The sequence below is a fragment of the Colossoma macropomum genome, unplaced genomic scaffold (genome assembly GCF_904425465.1).
Source record: "Colossoma macropomum unplaced genomic scaffold, Colossoma_macropomum, whole genome shotgun sequence".
Lineage (NCBI taxonomy): Eukaryota > Metazoa > Chordata > Actinopteri > Characiformes > Serrasalmidae > Colossoma > Colossoma macropomum.
In genome coordinates this window covers 2,758,573-2,782,563 of record NW_023494809.1, presented here as the reverse complement: position 1 = coordinate 2,782,563, position 23,991 = coordinate 2,758,573, and the positions used below count along the sequence as shown (strand labels likewise).

Below are 23,991 nucleotides of genomic sequence, written 5' to 3'. Positions count from 1 at the left end.
ATAATATTTACTTGGCATTTGTTTTCTTTATATAATTTAAATAATATATTTCATAGTCATGTATAGATTATTGCAGTTAAAATTGCAGAAAAAAAATATGGCCACACATGACTGTGAGGACGAGCAATTTTGTGATGTTTGGAATTCTAGATAATTGATTTAAAAACCAATATTGCTAAATTGAGGCTCAAGAAGGTCTAATTGTTAAAATAAATTGTTTTATTTTAAAATGTAAATAAATTGTAACCCTAACATGTTTATAAGTGTAATATGTCTGTAAATGCTACGGACACAAAAATGGACGTTTCTGTAGAATGACCCCCTTATTAGTACCACTGTGGACAATTCTGACTTGGGTTCTCTAGAACAGGGGTTATCAACCTTTTCCACCTCAAGGCCCAAAAGAAAACAAAACTCAGCTTTTTAACTTAACAACATTTTTGGGAAATTGGGAGCACAGTGTGTCCTTACGTAACCTACATCAGAGAACATAAAATCAACAGAACGGTAGCAAATTAAGTGGAATGTTCCTACAACAGTTTCTTTTTTGCAGTGTTGCAGGTGGACAGATGAAACATCGGGGGGAGAATATTTGGTTTTTAGAGTCGAGAAGCAAAAAATTGGGACATTTTTTTCTGCCGTTTTCGCAGGCCTCGTATTAATATTGTTTACTGTTAAGTCAATTATTTTTTATTTTTATGGCAAACTGCCATTGCAGGCCCAGTATGGCCCACTGCCACCCACTCAGTATTGGCCTGAGGACCATCAGAGGGTGTTTGTGGGCCACGGCCCAGTGGTTGAGATACCCTCCTCTAGAACAACACATTTCATATCAAACCAGTCTGAATGACTATTTACATTTACCCAGTTAAATCGTACAGAAATGAGGAAAGATATGTGGAATTGCCCTTTAATCCTAGCTCAGTTAGCACAGCACACAAACCGACATTTACGCAGCTTGTTAAATGATCATTTTCCTTATTTTGTTAACAAATTTTCTTTTGAGTTTCTTTACAATCTCAGAGTTTTCCAACTTTAAGCACAAGTGTGCATTTCCCTCCGTTTGTTGTTTGCAAGAATGACGGCTGAATCGGTTATAGTTGGTTCAGATTCAGATGATTTTTATTCAATCAAATAATCCATGCTGGTATACCTTAATGTAGTTTTTAACAATTACATATCTGGGTGGCCACCGTGTTTGACATGGTGCTGGTTACAGTTTCCTTTAAGGTCATTAAACAACCTGCAATGGAGTTCAATAAAAATATTGTTTTCAGAAAGAGAAAGCTGAGCGTCATTTCAAAACTACATCTGATATTTAAAAAACGACCTCTCAAATAAGGCAAGTACTTTGGGTGTTCTCACTGTTGCGACTCAGGAATTCTTAAACCAACACATCGGGGGAGAGGGGGGAAAATAATAAATAATAATAATAATAATAATAATAATAAAAAAAAATCATGCTCATTTCATACAGCAAGCTTCAGGACCGCATACACAAACTGACATTCGCAAAGTGCCCTGGACTTCAGGAATTTAACCAAAACTTAAAGGAATACTTCAGTGTTTTTCAACCTAATCTTTATTTTTTCACATCTCTATCATACAGTCGATCACCACAGACAATTCTGACGTGTTCCCTTGTACTTAGGAAACTGAACAGAAAAGCTGCTAACTCAACATAAATAATCAACTGCCTCACTGCAATGATTTTCCACAGCTATTAGCAAGAAACCGAATGTGAACTGGGTGTGTTTGCGTCAACTGAGCCGAGGCAAATATATTTGTGAATAAAAGAAAGCAGACAACGCATTTTCAGTCACCTTATTGGTCTTAAAAACAACATAAGTCCTTCCGACTGGTGCTGTAGTAAGTCTAGAGGGCAGCGGTGAGTAAAGTTTGCTTACATGAGCTGTTTCTGTCATTACTTGGGAGCTACAAAGTGTCTAGAGCTGTGGCCACCATCCCTGGGCCTGGAGATCTAACTTCCTGTAGAGACTAATTCAAACCAGAGCCGGTTTATGAGGAGCATGGCCACTTCCTATTTCCCCCGTTATGTATCAAAAACATGACTGCAAAACAGCGGAGGGCGCCCTCGAGGGAGTCCTCAGTGAATGAGAGTAAATGGAGCTCAACGGCTAAAACGAAAAGTTAAAATAGTTTCTAATCTCTCGCCCAGAATTTTCCTTTAAATTTTAGAAAGTAGAGGGAAGTATTTCACAAAAAAAACAAGAACACTCACCTGTATGATTCCTTTTTCTACAGTAAACGGGTTTTGAGCAGCAGAAGGTGGGCTTTACTGCTAGAGAGTGATGACTGATTGGCGAGCGGAGCAGCTCATTGGCTGTTCGCACTCACAGATGTCATGAATGTACATGAGGCGCCGTTTTAAACTCCTATAACTTGAGTTTAAAAGCTCTTAAAAATATAACAGCAGTGTTAAAATGTTTTATGCTGTTCTGTGTTCAGGAAATGATTGGATTCTTTTACATAAAAAATGTTGAAGCATTTATAAACTATGATTTTGCTCAAATGCTCCATAACAAACCATTCATTTTGGACTCGCTCAGGAGCGCCCTCTAGCATTTGAGAAACCCGGAAATTCTACTCTCTACAAGTTCTCTGGTTCCAACCACAATTGGTCACACCTACTCCAGCTAATTAACTTCCTCAGAAGTTCCTGATTGGCTGGGTCAGATGCATTAGTGCAGGATCAGTAAGGGCAGCAGATGCCGGATTCTACTGTAAGGGTTTTTATTGCCTGTGGTAACCGAACAAACAAAGATTAGATTGGAAAAACACTGGATTCATTCTTCAAGGTGTGAGATTTGCTCTTTTTCTTCATTTTCTTTTGTAAGCATGATACCTGGATGTGTGCTTGTTTGAAAAGCCTGTAGACTCTTGTTACATTGATGCCAACTACGACAAGAGAAGCAGGAACACAAAGGCAGTTTCTAACCGTATAAATAGTCAGTTTTTCGGAAAAATCCCATGTAACAGTGATTTAATCAATCGTTCCATTGAGTAACAAGCAGGTCTTCTCGGCCGCACGTAACCAAAAGCGCCTGGAAAGCTGTGGCTGTGAAGATCGTCGTCAAAGAGACGACGCGCACGTGATTGTTCGACTTGTCCGTTTCTTTGTGCTTATACGAAAATTCCCAGGACGTACCAGCAAATGCCTCCTTCCTTTTACGCAGTCGGTCTGATGGATGCATGGTTTCATCGAAAACAATACTGACATAATATATAGATATAAAAGAAGACAACAAATTTAACTTAAACACAATTCTAAATATCAGAATTGCTTGAAATGAAAGACTAAACGTTGAGGAGCGAATGGAAAAAAATAAACTACGTCTGGCATAACAAACACTAAAATGCCATTACGAAACAAATTTAAAACGAGAATTCACATTCTTCTTTCTAGTTGCTTTCAGACACTCAAGACCTAAACACATAAAACAAACAAAAAAAAGTCTGAAAAATGCACATTGGAGCGTTCTGCTCCTTTAAGAACATGTTGTGCTTCAAAAATGCAATACATTCTTTCTCACATGTACCCAGCAACACCCCTTGAACCTACAGACTAACTGCAGGAACTCCTATGGAGGCAGCTCCACAGTAAAAGCCTTTGGATTTCACCCTCCCCTTGTTTCTTAGCCCCATGTAAACCACACAACACATAATAAATATCTGGCGTTAACTATACAGGATGCTAGCTCTTTCTCACACACATCACGTAATGCACCTTCGTAGAACAAACAGAAAGAAATAGGGTTTGGGGGCGGGGGCTAACCGGTCGTCCGAGAGGCGTGCGTACGCGTGTGTGCATTTTAGAAAAAGGATGTTGATAGTTTATGCATGTCTTAAATGAATTCTAAACTTGTGTATGTCTGTCTTGATACAGTATGAAGAAGTCAGTCTGAAGCTGATGGTTTTCACATTCAGGATATAGAGAAAGAAAAACCGAGAGAGAACCCTCTCGTAACCAAAACGAGACCTAAGAGAGCTGCACGATGGAACTCATTCACTTTGAATGGATTGTTGTCTTTTGTTTTTATTTATGCCGTCTACCTCCTGCGTCCTGCAAGTGTCTCAGCCACCCAGCAGTCAGTTATTGTAGCACGAGTCCAACCTGAGAGAGAGAGAGAGAGAGAGGAAAAAGAACTTTAGTATCTCAATTTAAAGTGTCGTCTTTAAAGGAACGGCTTGGGGGCATCCAGGTCTTTGATAATGTCCCTCAAACTCAATGTGGTTTAGGAGACAGTAAACTATAAAAATTAACAACACTTCACTGTGTACCCATACACTTCAGCCCTGGTTTACAGGTGTTGTGCTGAATTCTGACTCCCCTTTGTGTACATGCAATTACTATTTGCATGTACACAAACAACAAGTGTCATACACAAAGTGGAGTCGAAATTTGGCACAATACCCGTCTAGAATGGCTACCCACTGCTATTAGCTGCACAGTGATGTTTGCTCATTTTTATTCACAGTAAAGCCAGCAATATGCTTCGAACAAATTAAACAAGGTGATGTAAACATACTTAAAAAGAAGTTTCTGTATGTGCTACAAGCTCGCTTTGTGCAGTGGACTAATCACAGTGAGGTGAAGGTCTCGGAACAAACAATGTGGTAATTGGTGGCTCTGTTTTGTAAGCAGTGCTTACCACACTGCACTAACTCAAACCACAAGTCTTGTTAAAAAAGTTTTCTGTTCTGTAGTTTTCTGTACTGTTAAGTCACATTGTGTCCTAACCCACATCACAAGTCAGTGCAACTTTAAAGAAGACCTGAAGGTTTCAGTTGACAAAAGTTTTGTGGATGTATTAACAGACAAGATTTGGGTGACTATTGACTTCTAGGGTTTGTTAGCAATTTAAGCATCTTGGCACTCAGCACTAAAGAGGCAAAATCTTGACACCAAAGTGCCTTGGGTGACAGACTACATCTGGGATAAGTGGAAAATTATGTAAAGCCAGGGTTACACTACACAACTTTTACCCCAATTCTCGCCCCAATTCTCAGTCTGGCCGAGTCTGTGCTGGCCGGGTTTAATCTGCAGATGTTTGGGTCAGTCGGAGTGGACAGTTGGAGAGAGAGTAGAGTTGTGTGTGAGAGGTGCAGACCTGGATTTTTGGCTTTCCGATCGTGTTTCAGAGCAGTCTGAGTTTATCAAACATTCGATTTTTTTCGACCTGACTCTAAGTGTAAACTAGCATAAACTAATCAACGACTCGACCTGAACAGATTCCTACAACAACCAATGAAAACTGAGAGTGCGAAAGAAGAAAATACAGCAAGTAAACAAAGAAAAATGGCGAAAAGTCTCTCACATCTGGAGAGAAGTTTTTTAATGCGCTTAAGAGTTTAAGGCATAAACACATTTAAAACTCTAAAAATAACACTGATCACATTTTTAAATCCATGATCTTCACTTAAACATGTTTACCTGCTGCTTCTTTACTGTGTCGGTGCAAACGGCAGAGAAAACAGCAGCAGCAGCTCCACGTTTGTTTATTTGCGTCTCTTAGTAAAGAGAGAATCATGAGAGTTCAGTAAGCTCGGTTCGGTTCAGCAGCAGCTGAAAGTTGAGTAGTGTGTGATCCCTAATCGTTTAGTGTGTGATCCCCAATATTTCAGTCACCCCAAAAAAATCTGCAAAAACCAGTGTGATAGTCTGAGATGCCCAGTCTTTTATAATCTGTTCAGACTAACGTTGTGTAGTGAACCCTAGGCTTGAAAGGCTTAAATTAGATTTTTTGCCAAACGATTGCTTTAATAAGCACTACACCAGTCTTATGTGCAAAGGGCCAGTGTGCCTGCAGGTTTTCATTCCAACCAATAACTAATAACTAATGAAGTGTCTGGAGACTGAGACCAACTGATTAAACAAGTGGAATCAGGTGTGCTTCGGTTTCACTCAAATGACAACCTGGCCCTTTGGGACAGGACTGGTGATTTCAAGCTGTGATTCTCATGCAATCTTTTTCTTTGTTTTAAGAGATACACCACTGCAGGGCCTACAAAGCAATGCAGCAGAAAAAAATATGAATTCCTCATTAATATGACGGCTAATAGCGTCTGCAATTCTAGCAACAATAAACACATCTTACCAGGTATATTATGCCGCATTACTTTTAAAACAGTTTGGTATGCAATCGACTGCAATTTGCTACTACAACATCTATGCGCAACAGCACAAAATATCAAAGGAAAGATGACCTTACATGGCTGTCTCAATAAGGTTTGCCACACTTAGCAATTAATAACCAGAGGATGGAAATGGATCAGTTGGGCTTACTTACTTTCTCTGGGTCCATAGGAGGGCATTTCCAGTTGTAAAGGTAATACTGAAGGTTGCCATCTCCAATTCCAAACTTGAGCTTTTCCAAGAAAGTCTTATTCTCCATTAAATCCAGAGCATTAAAAACATCAAAGCCTTTCTGTAATAGAAACAAAAACATGAAAAAAGGTGTTGGACTGTTGTAAAAAGAATTACTACTTATATTAGAACAAAGAACTTGAGCAAACCGAATAAATACTGTTTATGCAATCTTAACTAATACAATTCATAGACACTGTATGTCTCCTTATGATCAGTCAATTTCGCTACATTTAGGTGGCCCCACTGCAGACACGGCTATCCTAGGGTTTCAGTCATGTGATTTTTCTGTTGTGGCCGCCATATTTGGGACTGAATTTCTGGCTTCACTGCTCTGCACGAACGTAACTGGAGGTGAAAGATGGCTAAAATTACTCTCCTTTCTTTGGAAGAGAGAAAAACGTTATCTCAACAAAGTTGATAAAATAGTCCTTATTCAGTTTCCCCCTGAACTCCTCGTCCCACTTAAACTGGCGGAAAAGCTACCAAATTTGTGTTTTCCTGACATTTATATTTATCTCATACTCAGCCCCTCTCCCTATTCTGGAGTCTCTCAAAGCAGTTAAAAGCACAGAAGCCCACCGGCTCTTCACGCCAGGGTGGGTAAAGGATCCCATGGTGTTGCATAAAGAGGAGAAAAACTCCGTCATCATAGGAGGAACGACATCAGCTAATTAACACAGATGTGATCAATGCTGGCCTTTAGATAACTTTAGCTGATGTTAACAGCCGAGAGATGAACAGTCGTCCCCCTAACGGAGCTGCAGACAGCCGGTATAACTTTACTCTCTGTTTCTGGAGATTTAAATGAGGTTTGAATGGAGAAACATAAGCGTTAAATATCAGACTGAATGTCGTGGGTCAGAAAACGACGTCGTGTTTCGACAGACGTGATTCTGTAAGTTTGCTAGTGCAGTTAGTTCAGAGTTCAGCTCCAGTCCTGAAACCCCTGCACTGCATAACTGTGGTTTCCTGGTTAAAATACCTGATATTATTAGCTAATTAATCCCTTGTTGAGTTGAACGAGGTGAACAGCAGAGAGAAACACTGAACTATACAGTGCAGCGGCTCCAAGCCTGGAGTCTGAAACACTGAATTAGAGGTCTGTGTGTCTCTCGGCTTCTGTCACGTCTTGCAGGTGAATCATTCACACAGCACAGCAAATCGTGCAGAGCTGTCGCTCCCTGATTCGGTCCTCAAAATGGTGGCGACTATTCAGTGTGACGTCACGTGAAACACGAGAACAATCTACATAGAGAAGCATAAGACAATAGAATGGGACGCTCTGACACAGCTGCACATGCAAGGTTCAAGCCCAGTTTTACATCACTATGTTGATCACTATCACTATATCACTATCAATCCTGTATCACTATGTTTTGGGTAAAGGATGCGGTATAAAGTTAGTCCACGTTCATACTTTCTAAACATGACCCAACCCTTATGAAGGTCAAATCTGTTCTATGGCATGGACATCGTACCAGTTTTGCAAGTATAAGTGCATCGTTCATCAGGTCCATCAGCGGCGTCTCTGTGTGCACATTGTAAAAGGAGTATGCTGCCTTCAGGCTCTTGTGCAGTGGATGGTGCATGACTGTGGATGGTAGGGTGTAGAAACTGGTGAAGTCAGTCAACATACCATCAGCACCCTGATGAAGAAAAGGAAAAGGGAGATGTAAGCAGAAGTAACCAGCTCTTGGACTCACTTTGCCAGAGGTTTGTACCAATGATCACTGAAACACTGCAACAACCGGATGGTCGCGTGCCAAAGACTGCGTTGGGCAGTTCACCACCATAACTGCATATTATGTATTGTTCTGCTGTTATTACATATTGTGGTGGCAAAACTCCTAAACATCACAGTGCTGCCACCGTAATCATCTGTGCATATGGGCATAGAAGGATGCCGTGTACCTCCACTACGTATGTGTCTATGATATTCTCCTGCGGTAAGAACCAATGCTGGACCTCCTCCTCTCCCATGACAGGTCGCAAGTGAAACTGACTGAGGTACTTCTGCAGCAGCGCTGTCACCTGCTTTACATCAGCAGCCACCATTGGCCTCAGCCCAGGGGTACGCGTGCTCTAGACAGAGAAACATAAAGAGCAAAAGAGCCAGTGAGAAAAGCATAAAAAACAGAGTGGGCAAATTCCTTTTTATAATCAGGGTAAAAAGCCTCAAAAAGTTGCAAAGTCCCAAAGTTCAGGTCAAACTGAGATTTCTACAGGATTAGGTTACAGGCAAAACTAATCTATTAGGATTTGGTGTTGCGACTAGTTCACCACAAACACAGATGCCATTCTTTCTACTGACAGCCCTTTCATTGGTGGCTGACATTCTTTTTGAATAAACAAGCTTTGGCCACTGCACTAGAATCATCTACCTTTTAGGTGTGCAGATAGAGGCTGCTGCACATCTGCTGATGCACAGTTTGTGTTAGCCATCTTCTAGCCCTTCATTAATGGTGACCGCAGAACAGCAGAAATATGGAACCATCAGGGGCCCCAAAGACTGAGCTGAGAATCAGTGAACTATTTAACACTGAATACTAAGATGGCCACAACTACTGGACTTTGTCAGTTACCCTCAGGACACCCGCACTGCAAGACAGATCTGAAAGGGAACAAATCTTAGTTTATCAAGCTAAATGCTAGCTACTCACCAGTAGCAGGCAGTTGCCTACTCTGCAAATGTTCACAACATAAACCTTTTGGAGCAAGATGCAGATGCTGGATTGTAAATGGTCATAGCAACTCATCTGTAAAAGTTATTTAAGTTTTGTTTAAAGGGTTTAGTATCAAGCGAAATCACTTGTGTATGTGCCAACAGACATACTACTCTACTAAATGCAGGCCTGTTCTTGTTTTTTTCCATTGTAGTACTATTTTGACATCACAAAAAAAACACCAATAAAACAACGATCTGTGGATGGCCAGTTTGCCTGTCAGTCTGGATGTCAGTCAAACGGTCCCCTTCCTGTCAAGGTAGGAGTTTCTCAGTCATACTAGCTGCATTCCAAAGCCGAGGCTGCAGCCGAGGTATGCGGGTCCTCAGTAGGACTGTTCTATGAAGACTCCTTAGTAGCCTACTGGTCACACAAATGGAACAGTCCTAATGAGGCTGTGTGGTGACGTCGCCAGAGAGGTGTGAAACTTGTGAGGGAACTGGTGAGAGAAAATGGAGTCCGATTGTGTTTGTTGCTTTTTCATTTCTTCACGGAAATGGAGATATGTATCTTATGTAGTACGATAAACTACATATATACAAATACGTGTATAAATAAACTGCCATATATATGGACGACATATGATGCATGGATGAATGTTTTTCTTAATCAGTGATTTTACACTTTATCAGGTAACAAAAAAAATAATTCAAGTATGCAAACAACTTCCAACGGCTTTATTTTTCATCATTTTCGTGGTGCTGTTTTGAAGAGAACTGTGGGTAACCGAAGGCCTGGAAGGATACATCTGATGCGTCCTTGAAATCACTCTGAATGTAGGCTGCATTTCTAGGCTGTATATGAAGGGTCCTTCACTATGGAACACCCTGTTATGACGTAGTGGCCGAGAAATGCAGCCTAGGGTTTGGAACACAGATACTGTGTGATGAAAGCCACCAGAAGGTCTACAGAGTCATAAGCCCAGCTTGCAAGACTAAACCTAGAAGTATTACTGATATGCTTAAATGGTGTCCCCCCCCGCGGACCTATGAGGGACCGACTGCACATGAGGATAACAAGCGCATGCTCAGAATCTTTCCTGCTTAACAAATCTGAACACATCTAAAACAAACTTCAGAAAGGTCATGGAGATTAAACTTACATCAGATAACCTGTAGAGTTTCATGGTTCTTTGTAGTGTCATGTTTCTGCTGAGATGGGAAAATTTCACTTCAACAAGCTTCCTGGGATTTAGAGAGCGATGCCAATACCTACAAAAACATGCGTTGAAACAGTGCAAATTAAAACGTTAAAAACGTTGATGCTAATTGTTACCTAGCATCTGTCAGTACTCTGGGTGAGGTGTAATGTCAAGGCTGTGTGTCTTTGTACCTGCATGTGGATACAGGTTTGGGCAGCACCACCCCAGCGGTGTACACGGCCTGGAATATGCCCTCCAGGTTAACCCTTCGTGTAATTTCTCGGATCAGAACCGGAGCAACACGCTTGGAGCGCAACTTTTTGTGCACACATAGGAAGTTGATCTCCACCATCTTCTTTAACCTGACAGCAAGAGAGAATAAAAAAGTGCTAATAGTGGAAGACACACAATATCGTAAAATACAGTCTTCAAAAATCTCTAGATCGAAAAATTATCCAGCATCTTTCAAGCAACCCAGATTTGGTTTGTCACTGAAGCAGCTGGGAGAAATACCATATGTATCTCCTTTGAGAAAAGACATCATAATAGTTACTCTTTATGCTTTCAGCCATGTTATTACATTGTATTACATTACATTATAATGTGTTGATAATACAGTGGCATCAATGAAAAATCTCCAGTTACTACTTCATTTATTAAAATACTACGTAACAAACATGAGAACAAAGTGATCTATCGAGCTAAAAAAAAATGGCCTAAAGAAACAGCTGGCTTTAGCAAAGTAGCACAGAGAACCTATGGAGCACAACTAAATGAAACCATAAGATTTGCAGAAACTCTGACTTTGAATGTTCAGCAGTGAAACTCACGTGTCGTAGATGTGAATGTCTGCAGGAATGGCGCTGATGAAGCCCACTAGTTTCTTATTGGATGAGACCCGCACACCACAGTGCCAGTGGGGCAGCCAGCCAGGTGGACGCAATGCCCTTACAGAGACAGAAGAGAGACAGGAAACAGAAGATCAGCTGTTAAGAATATCATTGTCATCTCACATCAAACCCCACCTGCGTGTATACGACAGGTACACATTGGCCAATCTGCTGAAAATGACTCCATCACTTTATATTAGCATCGCATGCTTTTGAAATTGACTTTCTGCTTGATGTTGTGACCAATGAGGGACACAATATGCTATTTATAGTGCAGATCTATATGCTGACAGGCAGCTGAAAACGAGACGAGATAAAATGATAAAACAGGAATTGCAACGAGAAAGGAGATCAATGCTTATTTGTTTAACCCAAAGCCCAACTCACTATAGAAGCCCATTATTCTTATTTTACATACAGTACTTTGATATCTATCCAATGCCTTCTTACCTTTCAAACAGAAACAAAGCTATTAAAGACATTAAAGACAAAAAGAAAAGGACTGAAAAGGCTGGGATTACACCACACAACTTTTACCCCGATTTTAGCCTCGTTTCTCAGTCTGGCTGAGTCTGAGCTGGTTGGCTCTAGTCTGCAGATGTTTGGGTCAGTCGGAGTCGACAGCTGGAGAGAGTCGAGTTGTGTGTGAGGGGCACAGACTCAAATTTTTGGCTTCCCAATCGCGTTTCAGATCAGTCTGAGTTGATCAAACGTTTGATTTTTTTGACCCGACTGAGTGTAATCTACTGTAAACTGATCAACGACTTAATCTGAACGGATTCCTGCAACAGCCAATGAAAACAGCGTGTGAAAGAAAAAATGTGCATGTAAATAAAGAAAAATGGTGAAAATCACTCACATGTGGAGCGAAGCGAATGACCACATTTTTAAATCCATGATTCTCACTTAAACATGTTTACCTGCTGCTTCTTTACTGCATCAGCACAAACAGCAGAGAAAACAGCAGCAACAGCTCAAACTTTATTTGGGTCTCCTAGTAATGGAAGAACGCAAGAGTTCGAGACAATTCAGTGAGCTCTATTCGGTTCAGCAACAGCTTAGCAGTGTGTGATCCCTAACCGTTTAGTGTCTGATCCTTGATATTTCAGTCGGCCAAAAAAATCAGTCGATAGTGTGAGATACACAGTCTTTTATACTCTGTTCAGACTTTAAAAGTCGTGTAGTGAACCCAAAGCTTTAGATGTGCTATGCTGAACCACATTTCTCTTACCATTTGAGAAAATCAGGAGAGTAGTCAAATCTAAACATGTTGTCATCATCTTCAACATAATTCTCATTCAGCAATGTGTACAGCTCCTTCAGCTGCAAGAGGGGTGGGAAGAGAACATATGAGAAGAGAAAAAAATAGATATTTCCATATAAAAATAACTACAGTGCAGAAATAGTCTATTTATTGTGTACTTAAACATGCACTTTATTTATAAATAGATGTATGAACATTTATGGATCATCCTACTGAATTGGTTCAGACTATTGTATATTGTATATTATATATTGACTAATTCAATAGAATGGCCCATGTACTTTATAAAGCCATGAATCATCTGCATACACATTTACATACGACATCACCACCCTCTAACAAGCAGATGATACATGAGCTGCTCTCATTCACACACACATGTATGCTTACCACTTCAGCATTGCTGAGATCCAGCGTGTCCCACATAAAGCCTTGTGGGAGGGAATATGGCTCCTGTCTGACGTTCTCCTTATCCGGCTCAATCGGCCCATGAGTAGTCACAACCTCATCTGTAAAAAAACAAAAGAACTGCTTAGTGGACTGATATAGGACACTTGCATCCCACTGGGTTTGAGCAGTTTTAAATTTAGTAGTCTAAATAAAGTAGTTAAATTTCAGGAGTAATTCTAGTATTAAAAGCAAAAGTTTGGCAAAATTTAATCTTTAATTAAACCACCTCTTAACCTTGTTTTCTAACATAGTATAAAGCTACAAAGCTGAAAACATTTCCTCTTCAGACTCACCTGGAACACTACCACAGGTTTCAACTAGGCATTACTGTGAAACTGTGCAAAGGTTATAGCCGTATTCAGTGTGCCGTCGATGAACGACACAATGACAGTTTAGTAATCTGCACACAGAATTTCTGAGCAGAAATGAAGAATGAAGAGTTCAGTGAACTTGATGCCATCAGTCACCTGTACAACTGCAGTTTGGAATACAGAGGTAAGGGAGGTTCGTAGTGCACGTTTTGCAGACAGGCTACATAGGCTACACTCACACAGCAGGTAAAAGTGGCCCGAATCTGATTTTCTCACCAAATCCCATTTTTGAGTTTGGCTGTTCACTTTATCTTTTAAATGTGATCTGTATGCGACATCAGTCTGAACAGATCAGCTCCTAATCCCGCAAGTACAAAAGATCAGTGCTTCACGTTGCTTCACGTGGCTCATCCAGAGGTAAACAATCACGACTGCCAACGAACGCCAGTTGCTCCCTGAGAGCTCAGCTTCATCTTCACCAGCATCAAAGGAGCCATCATGAAGCTTCACTGACCGACAGCTGGGCTCATCACCCAGAACGTGTTTGAGCTCACACAGACACACACATGACATCTGTGTCACATATGAAGAAAAAGATCAGATTTGGGCCACTTTACCTGCTGTGTGAACACAGTCTTATGTCCAGTTGTTTTCAATGAGAGAGATTCATTGTGTGTCCTGTTTTCCAGCCATGGGCAGCTCATGTATTATGTGTCCTGCATAGTTTTCTTTTAGGCAGTGCTTCAGGCACCATGAGCTGAACAAAATTCAATTCGAAGTGGTCAAGCAGCCACAGGCATTTTTTGACACTGACCAGCCAGATCAAAGGTAAGCAGGTCTTTAGTGACAGTTTTCAGTAGTTTTAGTCCATATTCAGTATTCAGCAACACTACCTTGATATAAACAATAAGCAGCCTTTTTTAAGTTTAGCTTCTTTTTGCTAGCAGAACCTCAGTTGGAAGGGGAAAGTGCCAAAGTTTTCCACCTAACATATTGAAACGTTACCAGCGGCTGTGCCAGGAGCAGTGCTGAAAAATGCAGAGTGAACGGCTAAGAAAAATGACTGTGCAGAAAACCTGCAATGCAAACCCCCCCTTAAGTGTAACTCACTAAGTTTTGGGACGGGCTGGGTGTCCCAGAACTGGTACTTGTGCTTAGTGGCCTCATCTATGCTCTTGGCAGGTCCTTGACAGGTGGACAGCAGCTCCATCGCCCTCTGAATGTCCTGCAGCTTCTGCATGGGAATGGCTGGATTCTGAGAAGAGGAGAAATATGTCAGTATGTTTGCATGTATGCAGATTGCATTTGCAATTTAACTTTTCATATAAACACGAGTCATTTGTGAAAAAAATAAAATAAATTTCATGAAGAAAAAGCAAAGCCAAAGTGAAGCTTGGATTTTCTTTTCTCTATTAGCTTTTCCTTTTTAGATACGGCCATGAAATACCAGAATAATATAAATAGCTGTTCTTAACTTATTTTTATTTTTGTCACAAATGACTCACATGACTGTAAGAAAAATTACATTGCAAATGTAAGCATTTCATTTCTTTTTCAATTTAGGCAGGATATTTGGAAAAAGAAATGGCAAAAAGGGTTTGCCTTATATTTTATTATTTTTTTAGCCGAATTTGCCTCCCATACGGACAGCCACTGATGTTCTGCCTCAAATATTACTAAATGAAAGCTAAATTAACATCAAATCTTCACCATACTTAGATTTATGTCTGTGTCCACACTAACACAAAACAGATTAACTGAATAAAAAATTAATAAAACTTACAATAATTCATCTGTGTTAAATTTTACTTTTCACCTGTCACACCGTACACCGATCAGGCATTGGTGGACTATCCTCAGTCCAGCAGTGACACTGAGGCCTTTAAAAACTCCAGCAGCACTGCTGTGTCTGATCCACTCAGACCAGCACAACACACACTAACACAACACCACCACGTCAGTGTTACTGCAGTGCTGAGAATGACCCACCACCCCAATAGTACCTGCTCTGTGAGGGTCCATGGGGGTCCTGACCACTGAAGAACAGGGTAAAAGGGGGCTAACAAAGTATCAGAGAAACAGATGGACTACAGTCTGTAACTGTAGAACTACAAAGTGCACCTATATAGTAAGTGGAGCTGATAAAATGGACAATGAGCGTAGAAACAAGGAGGTGGTCATAATGTTATGCCTGATCGGTGTATTTAGCCATAAGATTATCAGTGTCATATTAAGTGATGTGTTGCTAAAGCCTAAGTGACTTTATTTAAGCCTTCAGGGGAGCAGGAAGTTCAAAAGCTAACGAATATCATTGTTTATTCTACAATGATAATTTGCCGTTTTCTGCATCCTTAACAAGATGCACAAAGCATGGCATGCCCATCCCGCCATATACATTTTTTTTAGCATATTTACGGAAAAACCAAAAATAACAATAATTTACCATAAAAACTGACATTAGAAGGTATTACCTTGATAACAGGTTATACCTTTGTCTGCAATATTCCACCTCATCACAAATTCAGTATAATGGTGTTGAACGTCTTAGTGTTATCTGGAATAATGTGGTATTTCGGTAAGAGAAATTGACACTATGACACTATGGAGGACAAAAAAATGATTTCTTGACACACACACAAAAAAAATCAAATTAGCACTGATTTTGCTGAATTACCCTCCTGGCTCTATTTTTAGACATGTTGTGATTGAAGTGTGTAGAACCGTACAAAACCTTTATCTCCTGAGAATCAGAGGCGGAATCGGACTTGGTTCCTCCTGAGCTGGGTTTTTCTTTCTTTCTCTTCTGTTTCTTCTTTTTCTTCTTTGCACCAAGGTCTCCACCAGGACTCCTTTACAAAACCACAACATTTTTGGATCAGGTAGGAACCACATGGACAGAAGTATTACAGTTCATTCTGGACAGCTGGACTTCAACACTGCATGAGTGACTTATCCTTCATTGTTTACTGTGAAAACCTTCAATTTAGTACAATGTCTGCATAATTAAACAGCTAAGATGTAAACACAGTCATTCCGAGTGGGTCGATGTGAAATGCTTTGTTCTAGGGAAACGTTTAGAGACAGAATTGTTCCCAATGAGGGTGATAGGAACCAGACTGTCTATAATGCTCCTAAAGGCTACCTCGCAAAGCTTTATATGAAATTATTATGAATACATGCGACATTATGTTACAATAGACAAAGTTTTGGCCTGTAACACCGTTTCTAGAATACATTCACGATAGAGAGGTACATACAGGGCACTGTAAGGCCCAATCCCATTTCACCCCTTGCCCCTACCACTTAGCCCTTAGCCCTCTGTTCTGCACGTTCACGTCCAGGGGTCCCAATCACGTCCAGTTGTCCCAATTTTTGTTGAGATAGAGGGGTAGGGTGAAGTGTTGGGGCTACATGGCCCTCCAAATGGAGGTTTTTCACTCCAAACAGAGTGTTATGAGAAAAAAAGAAAAACCGGCAAGACGGCTGAACAAGAGACCAAACAAACTCACAAATGTGAGAATTTTCTCAGTTAAAAAATTACAATAACCACTGTATTATCTTAGTTTAATGACGTTTCAGTGTATTATGGTCATTTTTTTCACAACAAGCATAAAAAAAATCGCTAATAGCATGCTAGTCTCTGTAACTAGTTAGCTAACTTTCCCGTTCCACCTTAAATAGTCCAGCAATTCTGACACCTGAAGCACCAGAATGTAACTGCTGCACCATTTAAGGTGGAACGGGAAAATTTGAAAGAGAAGCTGATGAATACCTGACTTCAGCTTCGTATCACTGAAGAATTAAGGGTGGGTGATAATGAATAATTGCCCCCCCCCCTCTTTGAAGGCATATGATGTCCTAAATGTAACTAAAGCCCAGCAGTGAGGAGCTGAACTTCTCCCTTCTCTGCTATCACTGAAGACGGGCCGGGTCGCCTGCAGAGCAGTGCTAATAGCCTGTTAATGAAGTTTTTTTTTATTTATTATTTTTTTTTTATTTGAGGGTCCCATTTCGTAGGGCAGTATTTCAACCACTACCCCTTATAACTCGAAAACAAGGGGTAGGGGTAAAAAGAAGTAATAAAATGGCCATATTTGTGTTGTAGTTCCCATCACCACCATTGTAGAAAAATCTTTTAGAGCATTCAATACGTTTCTCAACGAACTACTTCACACCAAACCACTCTGAAAGACTTTGTTGACGGGTCAATGACCGAATTATGCAGAAAGATCTGTGGCACTGCCCTTTAATCCTGCTCCACAGCACTGCACAGTCTCAAATATTCCACAGTCCAGCACACCTGATCCAGCTCATGAAGGGCTCCATAATCTGAAGAGCAGGATCAGGTGTGTTGGTTCAAGGAATACTTGAAAACACGCAGTGCTCTGGGTTGCCAGGAGCAGGACAAAGGGCCGTGATTCCAAACCCTTGGGCCGTATTACAGAAACCTCCTATCTTTTGGTCAAGTCAAGGTCTGACCAGGTCAATATAAGATTTTTCATAAATTTGTACCACAAATCTTAATTTAGGAAACATATCTTACAGAAACTTACTTAATCTCAAGTTATACAACAGTTAGTTCCGGCCACGCAAGCTGATTGGTTGAGAAGCGTTCTAACTGTGCTGCTATTTCGCCATAACATCACGGTTTTTTCACACTGTATCACTCTGCTGAGATGATGTTGCTAAGCAACGAGTCTGACAGCTGTAGGAGACGCTCAAACCATTTGAACGTTTTTACTTCTTACTTTGCCACAAACAGAAAATTTACACTTTTAAGATCACATTTGACCGACAGCCGATTTGGTCAGACTCTGAAGATGAGACGACACTAAATTCCCAAACTGTCATCACCACTGAGCAGCTTTTCAGTCGGCAGCTGTGACAGAAGAACAGCTAAACAACCTGGAATCAGCCAGAAATTAACCCAATACCATTCGCCAAACGTGTAGTCTGATCTTCAGAGTCTGACCAAATCAGACTGAGCCATAAAACTGCTGTAATAAAAAACAAAAAAACTGCTCAGTGGTGATGAGAGTTCGGGAATTTAGTGTAAGGAGCTGAAGAATTAACTGCTGTCTGTGCAGCGAGTGGACGGAGTTTGTTACTATGATGTAGCAACGAGCTGCTCGTTAAGGAACTATAATTTGGCGGAAGGAACTGCGAACATTAAAAACATATCAAACGCAGCGTTCGCGGCTTATTTATTTAACTGTTGTATAAAAGCAATAGAACACTTGAGGTTGTGTGTTATCACCAATAACATCATGGCTGTGATGATCTACGGAGACCAAATCACAGCCGTGATGTTATTTCGCGATAACACACTCCCTCTCGTGTTCTATTGCTTAATTAGGAAATCGTAAACTACTTGATGAAGTCAATAATCAACAGTTATGTCTGTAACCAAGCAACAGACACATAGCTGAAACATAAAAACGTAATCAAAATAGCAAAGAATGTAAACTAGACGGCTACCAATGTAACAAAAAACTAAAGTGCGATCAACTGGAAGTTCGAAAAAACCAAAAAGTTTGTCTGTGTGTCACTTCCCAGGTTCAGTCTCCATTTTCCAAAGCTTTAGCTGGTGCAGAGCAGCACTAACGTTACTCATCCTAATAAACACGTGTTCAACTGAGTCTCCCCATTACTCACCACCATCACTGTCTTATTAGACAAGTATTCACCCACATTAACACATAAGAGGCAAGAGTGGAGAACATGTTTGTTTTCAGTGACTGGGATTTTCTGAACAGCAGATTTAGGAAAATCTTGTTATGCTGCCTGAAAACACCGGCCCAGTCGCATTTCTTATTTTTACCCCTATCCCTTGTTTTTGTGTGTCACCTTGCCCCTCAGAACTCAGTCACAATGGCCAAAGTGGTTGAAATCTTCCCTATGAAATGGGCCCCTCAAATAAAGAGCATTACTTCATTAACAGCTACAAGCGCTGCTCTGTAGCGACCCTGCCAGTCTGCAGTGATAGCAGAGGAGGGTAAAGTTCAGCTCCTCACTGCTGGGCTTTAGTTACATTTAGGGCACCATATGATTTCAAAGAGGGGGGATTTGAAAATGATTCATTATCACCCACCATTAGTTCTTTGGTGATATGAAGCTGAAGTCAGTTTTTTTCCTCCAGCTTCTCTTTCGAATGTTCTCGTTCCACTTTAAATGGAGCAGCAGTCACATTCTGGCGCTTCAGGCGTCAGAACTGCTGGACTATTTAAGGTGGAACGGGAAATTCAGCTAGCTAGCTACCGAGACATTAGCATAGTACTAGCGTTTTTTTATGCTTGTTATAAAGAAAGGGACCATAATACATTGAAACGACATTAAACTAAGATAAAACAATGGTTACCATAATTTTTTAACTGAGAAAATTCTGACATTTGTGGGTTTATTTGGTCTCCTGCGTAGCCATCTCGCCAGCTTTTCTTTTTTTCCTCATAACGTTCAGTTTGGAGTGTTGCCTCTGAAAAACCTCCCTTTGGAGGGCCATGTAGCCCCAACACTTCGCCCTACCCCTCAATCACAACAACAATCGGGACACCCTACCGCTAGACATGAACGCACAAAACGGAGGGCTAAGGGCTGAGTTATAGGGGCAAGGGGTGAAATGGGACTGGGCCAGTATCACTGTATTTTCAGTAGAATGGCAAAGAATAGAAACAAAAGGTTAAAACAGAAGTTAAGACACAGCTGGAATCCTAGGCCCAATCCCATTTCTTATTTTTATGCCTACTGCTTGTTTTTGAGTGACTGAGTTACAAGGGGTAGTGATTGAAATGTTCCCCTATGAAATAGAACAACTCTCAAATAAAGAGCATTACTTCATTAACAGGCTATTAGCGCTGCTCTGTAGGCGACCCTGCCAGTCTGCAGTGACAGCAGAGGAGGGTAAAGTTCAGCTCCTCACTGCTGGGCTTTAGTTACATTTAGGGAGTCATAGGCCTTCAAAGAGGGGGGGCAGTTATTTATTATCACCCACCACTAATTCTTTGGTGATATGAAGCTGAAGTCAGATATTTGCCAGCTTCTCGTTCAACTTCCCGTTCCACCTTAAATGAACCATTTAAGGTGGAACGGTAAATTTAGCTAGCTAGCTACCGAGACATTAGCATACTATTAGTGATTTACAATGCTTGTCATGAAGAAAACGACCATAATACATTGAAACGATATAAAAGTATGACAAAACTATGGTTATCGTATTTTTACGATATTTTTGGGTTTCTTTGGTCGCTTGCTGGTTTTATTTTTTTCTCATAACACTCCGATTGGATTGTGCCTCCGAAAAACATACGTTTAGAGGGCCATGTAGCCCCAACACTTCGCCCCAAACGGAGGGGGAAGGGCTAAGTGGTAGGGGCGAGGGGTGAAATGGGATTGGGCCCTAACGTTAGGACAGTACTTAGGACAGTACTTGTCTAGTTAGGATGCTTCTCTGATACCACAACATTATGAACTTACAATCTGTTGTTCTGTAATAGCCGCTGTCCTAAACTCAGCCCTGACTCAAGAGGTCGTGATGACTAAAAAGATAAGATTTCAGAGTTAGGATGCTTCTGTAACACAGCCCCTGGTCCTGGAGGCCCAATGCCCTGCACAATTTAGTGCCTTCCCTGATTTACACACACACTTCAGCTCAGTACAGGGTTGTTGATGAGCTGATTAGTTGCATCAGACGTGTTGGAAGCATGTAAGTCACTAAAAAGTGCGGTGTGCCTTCAGGACCAGGTTTGGGAAAATGGTTTAGGAGCTATTCCTGTCTGTTACAGCTTGACTAGAACGGGCAGCGGTGACGAGTCCAGCCAAGCCAGCAAACCAAGAATCTGAGACAATGACACAGTAAGGTAAGTACTGGGAGCAGTTTAATAGCATGTTTAGGCTTCATAGGAAACTGAAGAGCGCTAGTCTGCCTAACAACAGTGGACCTGCATTTTGGTAACTGGCCTGCCATCACCGTTAGCTTGTTAGCGTCAACATTAAGTGTGGCATTAGGACGCTTATGAATTTTATAGCTAGCCAGCTTACTTTCTCTGGTCATGCAGCAACGTTAGCAGATTCATAGTTTCTGGTGACCACCTAGTTACAATAAGCGGTTGCTACGTGCGTTGGCTAGCTGGCTAGCTAGGTTAGCCTAGCCCTCTAATAAATGGTGTAGTTCAGTTAACCGTAGCCTAAAAATATAACAGAATTATTCTGGAAATACCGCTTTAAGTCTTTGCTGGATAAACACGACCACTGCTTTATCCACAGCTAAGCCTTTCATTCAAACGACGAGGCTGAAGTTGGCTTCCAAAGAATTCTCCGTTCCACCTTAAATGCCGCAGCAGTTACAGTGCCTTCTGTTCAGGCGCCGACTGTAACTGCTGCACCGCTTAAGGTGGGATGAACACCGGAATACGGAGCTAACTTGATGTTATTCGGACGTGGCTCGTTGCTGTAGCATAGCCAGGTTAGGTTTGCGAAAAAGCATCCGAAAAACGTGACTACGTCTTTAAAAAGTGGTACCATCCTACGTGGACAGTCGCACAAAATCCGCACTGACCAGAGCTTAACGCTCCCCGCGGATACCGCAGGAGAAGCACTGCACAGCCGCGAATCGGTCATTGTTGACAGCTAACGTTGCCACCCTCTGACTGAGTTAGCACTCGCTGGCTAAGCTAATCCAGCTAGCCTCCGTGCTAAGTGAGCGCTGCTGGCGACCCCGGGCTGACAGCCACAACCGAAAAAGAGTTGAGTTTCGTGCCGTTTTCCGAGAAAGGGTTACCCTTGCATGTGCTCATTTTCCTCCTCGTTGTCTCCGTCGATGCCGCAGGTGTCCTGGTCGTCCAGCTCCAGGCTCTGCTGGCTGGCCGCGGACTCGCTGTCTTCCGCCATCACGGAGGGACAGAGGGGCTCTGGCTCTGACTGCGCTAGCTTAGCCGGGAGGCTAACCGCAGAAACATCTCCACTGGAGGCGGAGAAAACGGCGCCCCCAACGGCGGATTTCATTTATAATTTATTATTAATTTCATTTAATTTAAGTTTTTATATATTTATTTTTTGCATATATATCTGCACATCACGAAAAACCAAAATGTGCTCACTTTTTCAAAATAAAATCTGATGTTGATGTAGTAAACATGCTGAAGTTTCAAAGCACCATCCACTCCTCAGCCCATGAACTCCTCTGAAAATATTCAACACGTCATATTTTTATATCGTAATAAACAAAGAGCTTAAACGTATGCTAATTTACATTACTATATCTAAAACTGACAAATTTTAGGGTCATTCATGAGATCAAGGTCATTAATGGGACATCATTACAAAAGCTATGATACATATTACATTGATTAATGTGTAATTTTACACATCACATACATTTTATATGCAAGCCCTGTGTCATCAACAGAAATGTTTGTGTTTCAGAAAGAACTTTTCTAAAACACAGAAAATGTTTACTTTTTTTGTTTGAGTCTGTTATGTTGATAAGTTGTAACGGTGCAAATTTAATGAGCTTAATTCCAAAGACCAGTGCACTGGACAGTAAAATACACTGAAATCACTAAAAACTATATTATGTCCAAATTCATAGAATATCATCTACTGTCACTTTTAAATAAATGCAAGATTCTACGTTTGTTTTGGGTAGCAAGATTCTCTCTATCCAAAACAATCAACGGATCTACCATTGACTTTTTTCCCTATTGCCATAAAAATCTCTGTAAACCGTAAGAAAAGTGCATTTCCTGAAGAAAATACACAGTGATTGTGCAGCTTAAGCTTCCTAATGTTGCTATGGTATTCCATGTGGATGGTAGGGTGTTGCTAAGTGGTTGCTATGGTATCCCAGGTGGTTGCTGAGGTGTTTATAGATGATTACTGTGGTTTTCCTGGTGGTTGCTAGGGTGTTGATAGGTGGTTTATGATGTATCCCAGGTGGTTGATAGGGTGTTGCTATGGTATTCCAGGTGGTCGGTAGACATTTGCATGGTGTTGGCTAAGGTATTGTAGATGGTTGCTATGGTGTTGCTAGGTGGTTGATGATTTATCCCAGGTGGTTGCTAGGGTGTTGCTATGGTATTCCAGGTGGTTGGTAGGGTTTCGCATGGTGTTTGCTAAGGTACTCCAGATGGTTGCTATGGTGTTCGTAGGTGGCTGCTGTGCAATCCCAGGTGGTGTTCCAGGTGACTGCAAAGGTGTTGCTATGGTATTCCAGGTGGTCGGTAGGGTTTTGCATGGTGTTTGCTAAGGTATTCTAGATGACTGCTATGGTGTTGGTACGTGGTTGCTGTGCAATCCTAGGTGGTGTTCCAGGTGATTGCTACGGTGTTGCTATGGTATTCCAGGTGGTTGGTAGAGTTTCGCATGGTGTTTGCTAAGGTATTCTAGATGGTTGCTATGGTATTGGTAGGTGGTTGCTGTACATTCCCAGGTGGTGTTCCAGGTGACTGCAAAGGTGTTGCTATGGTATTCCAGGTAGTCGCTAGAGTTTTGCATGGTGTTTGCTAAGGTATTCTAGATGGTTGATATGGTGTTGGTAGGTGGCTGCTGTGCAATCCTAGGTGGTATTCCAGGTGATTGCTAGAGTATTGCTAGATCCCTTGCTAAGCTATCCAATATTATTAACTGGATGTTACCAATGGGGTTGTATGATCACAATACAAGTTGAGTGCACAAACATTTTCCCTCCATTCATTCGTAATGGGAAAAATATCATTTAACAATCACTGCATGAAAACCATAGGGCTGATCAAAAAGCTGTAGAGGTACACCATTCCCAATCAGCTGAACCCTCCAGATATGCAATGGTGTTGATGTCTTGAAAATCAC

At 41.2% G+C, this 23,991-nt stretch overlaps 1 protein-coding gene across 1 annotated transcript; it reads right to left on the bottom strand.

Moving 5' to 3' along the window:
* Positions 1–1,097: 1,097 nt before the first annotated feature.
* On the bottom strand, positions 1,098–22,091 carry nmt2 (N-myristoyltransferase 2). Its single transcript, XM_036558515.1, has 12 exons — positions 21,944–22,091; positions 15,902–16,019; positions 14,281–14,425; positions 12,800–12,918; positions 12,377–12,468; positions 11,086–11,202; positions 10,447–10,617; positions 10,217–10,325; positions 8,303–8,473; positions 7,870–8,037; positions 6,312–6,449; positions 1,098–4,135 (listed from the first exon to the last, which is right to left on the bottom strand). The coding sequence occupies exons 1-12, from the start codon at positions 22,051–22,053 to the stop codon at positions 4,115–4,117; spliced, it is 1,479 nt and encodes a 492-aa protein (XP_036414408.1). The 5' UTR covers positions 22,054–22,091; the 3' UTR covers positions 1,098–4,114.
* Between the last annotated feature and the right edge of the window lie 1,900 nt (positions 22,092–23,991).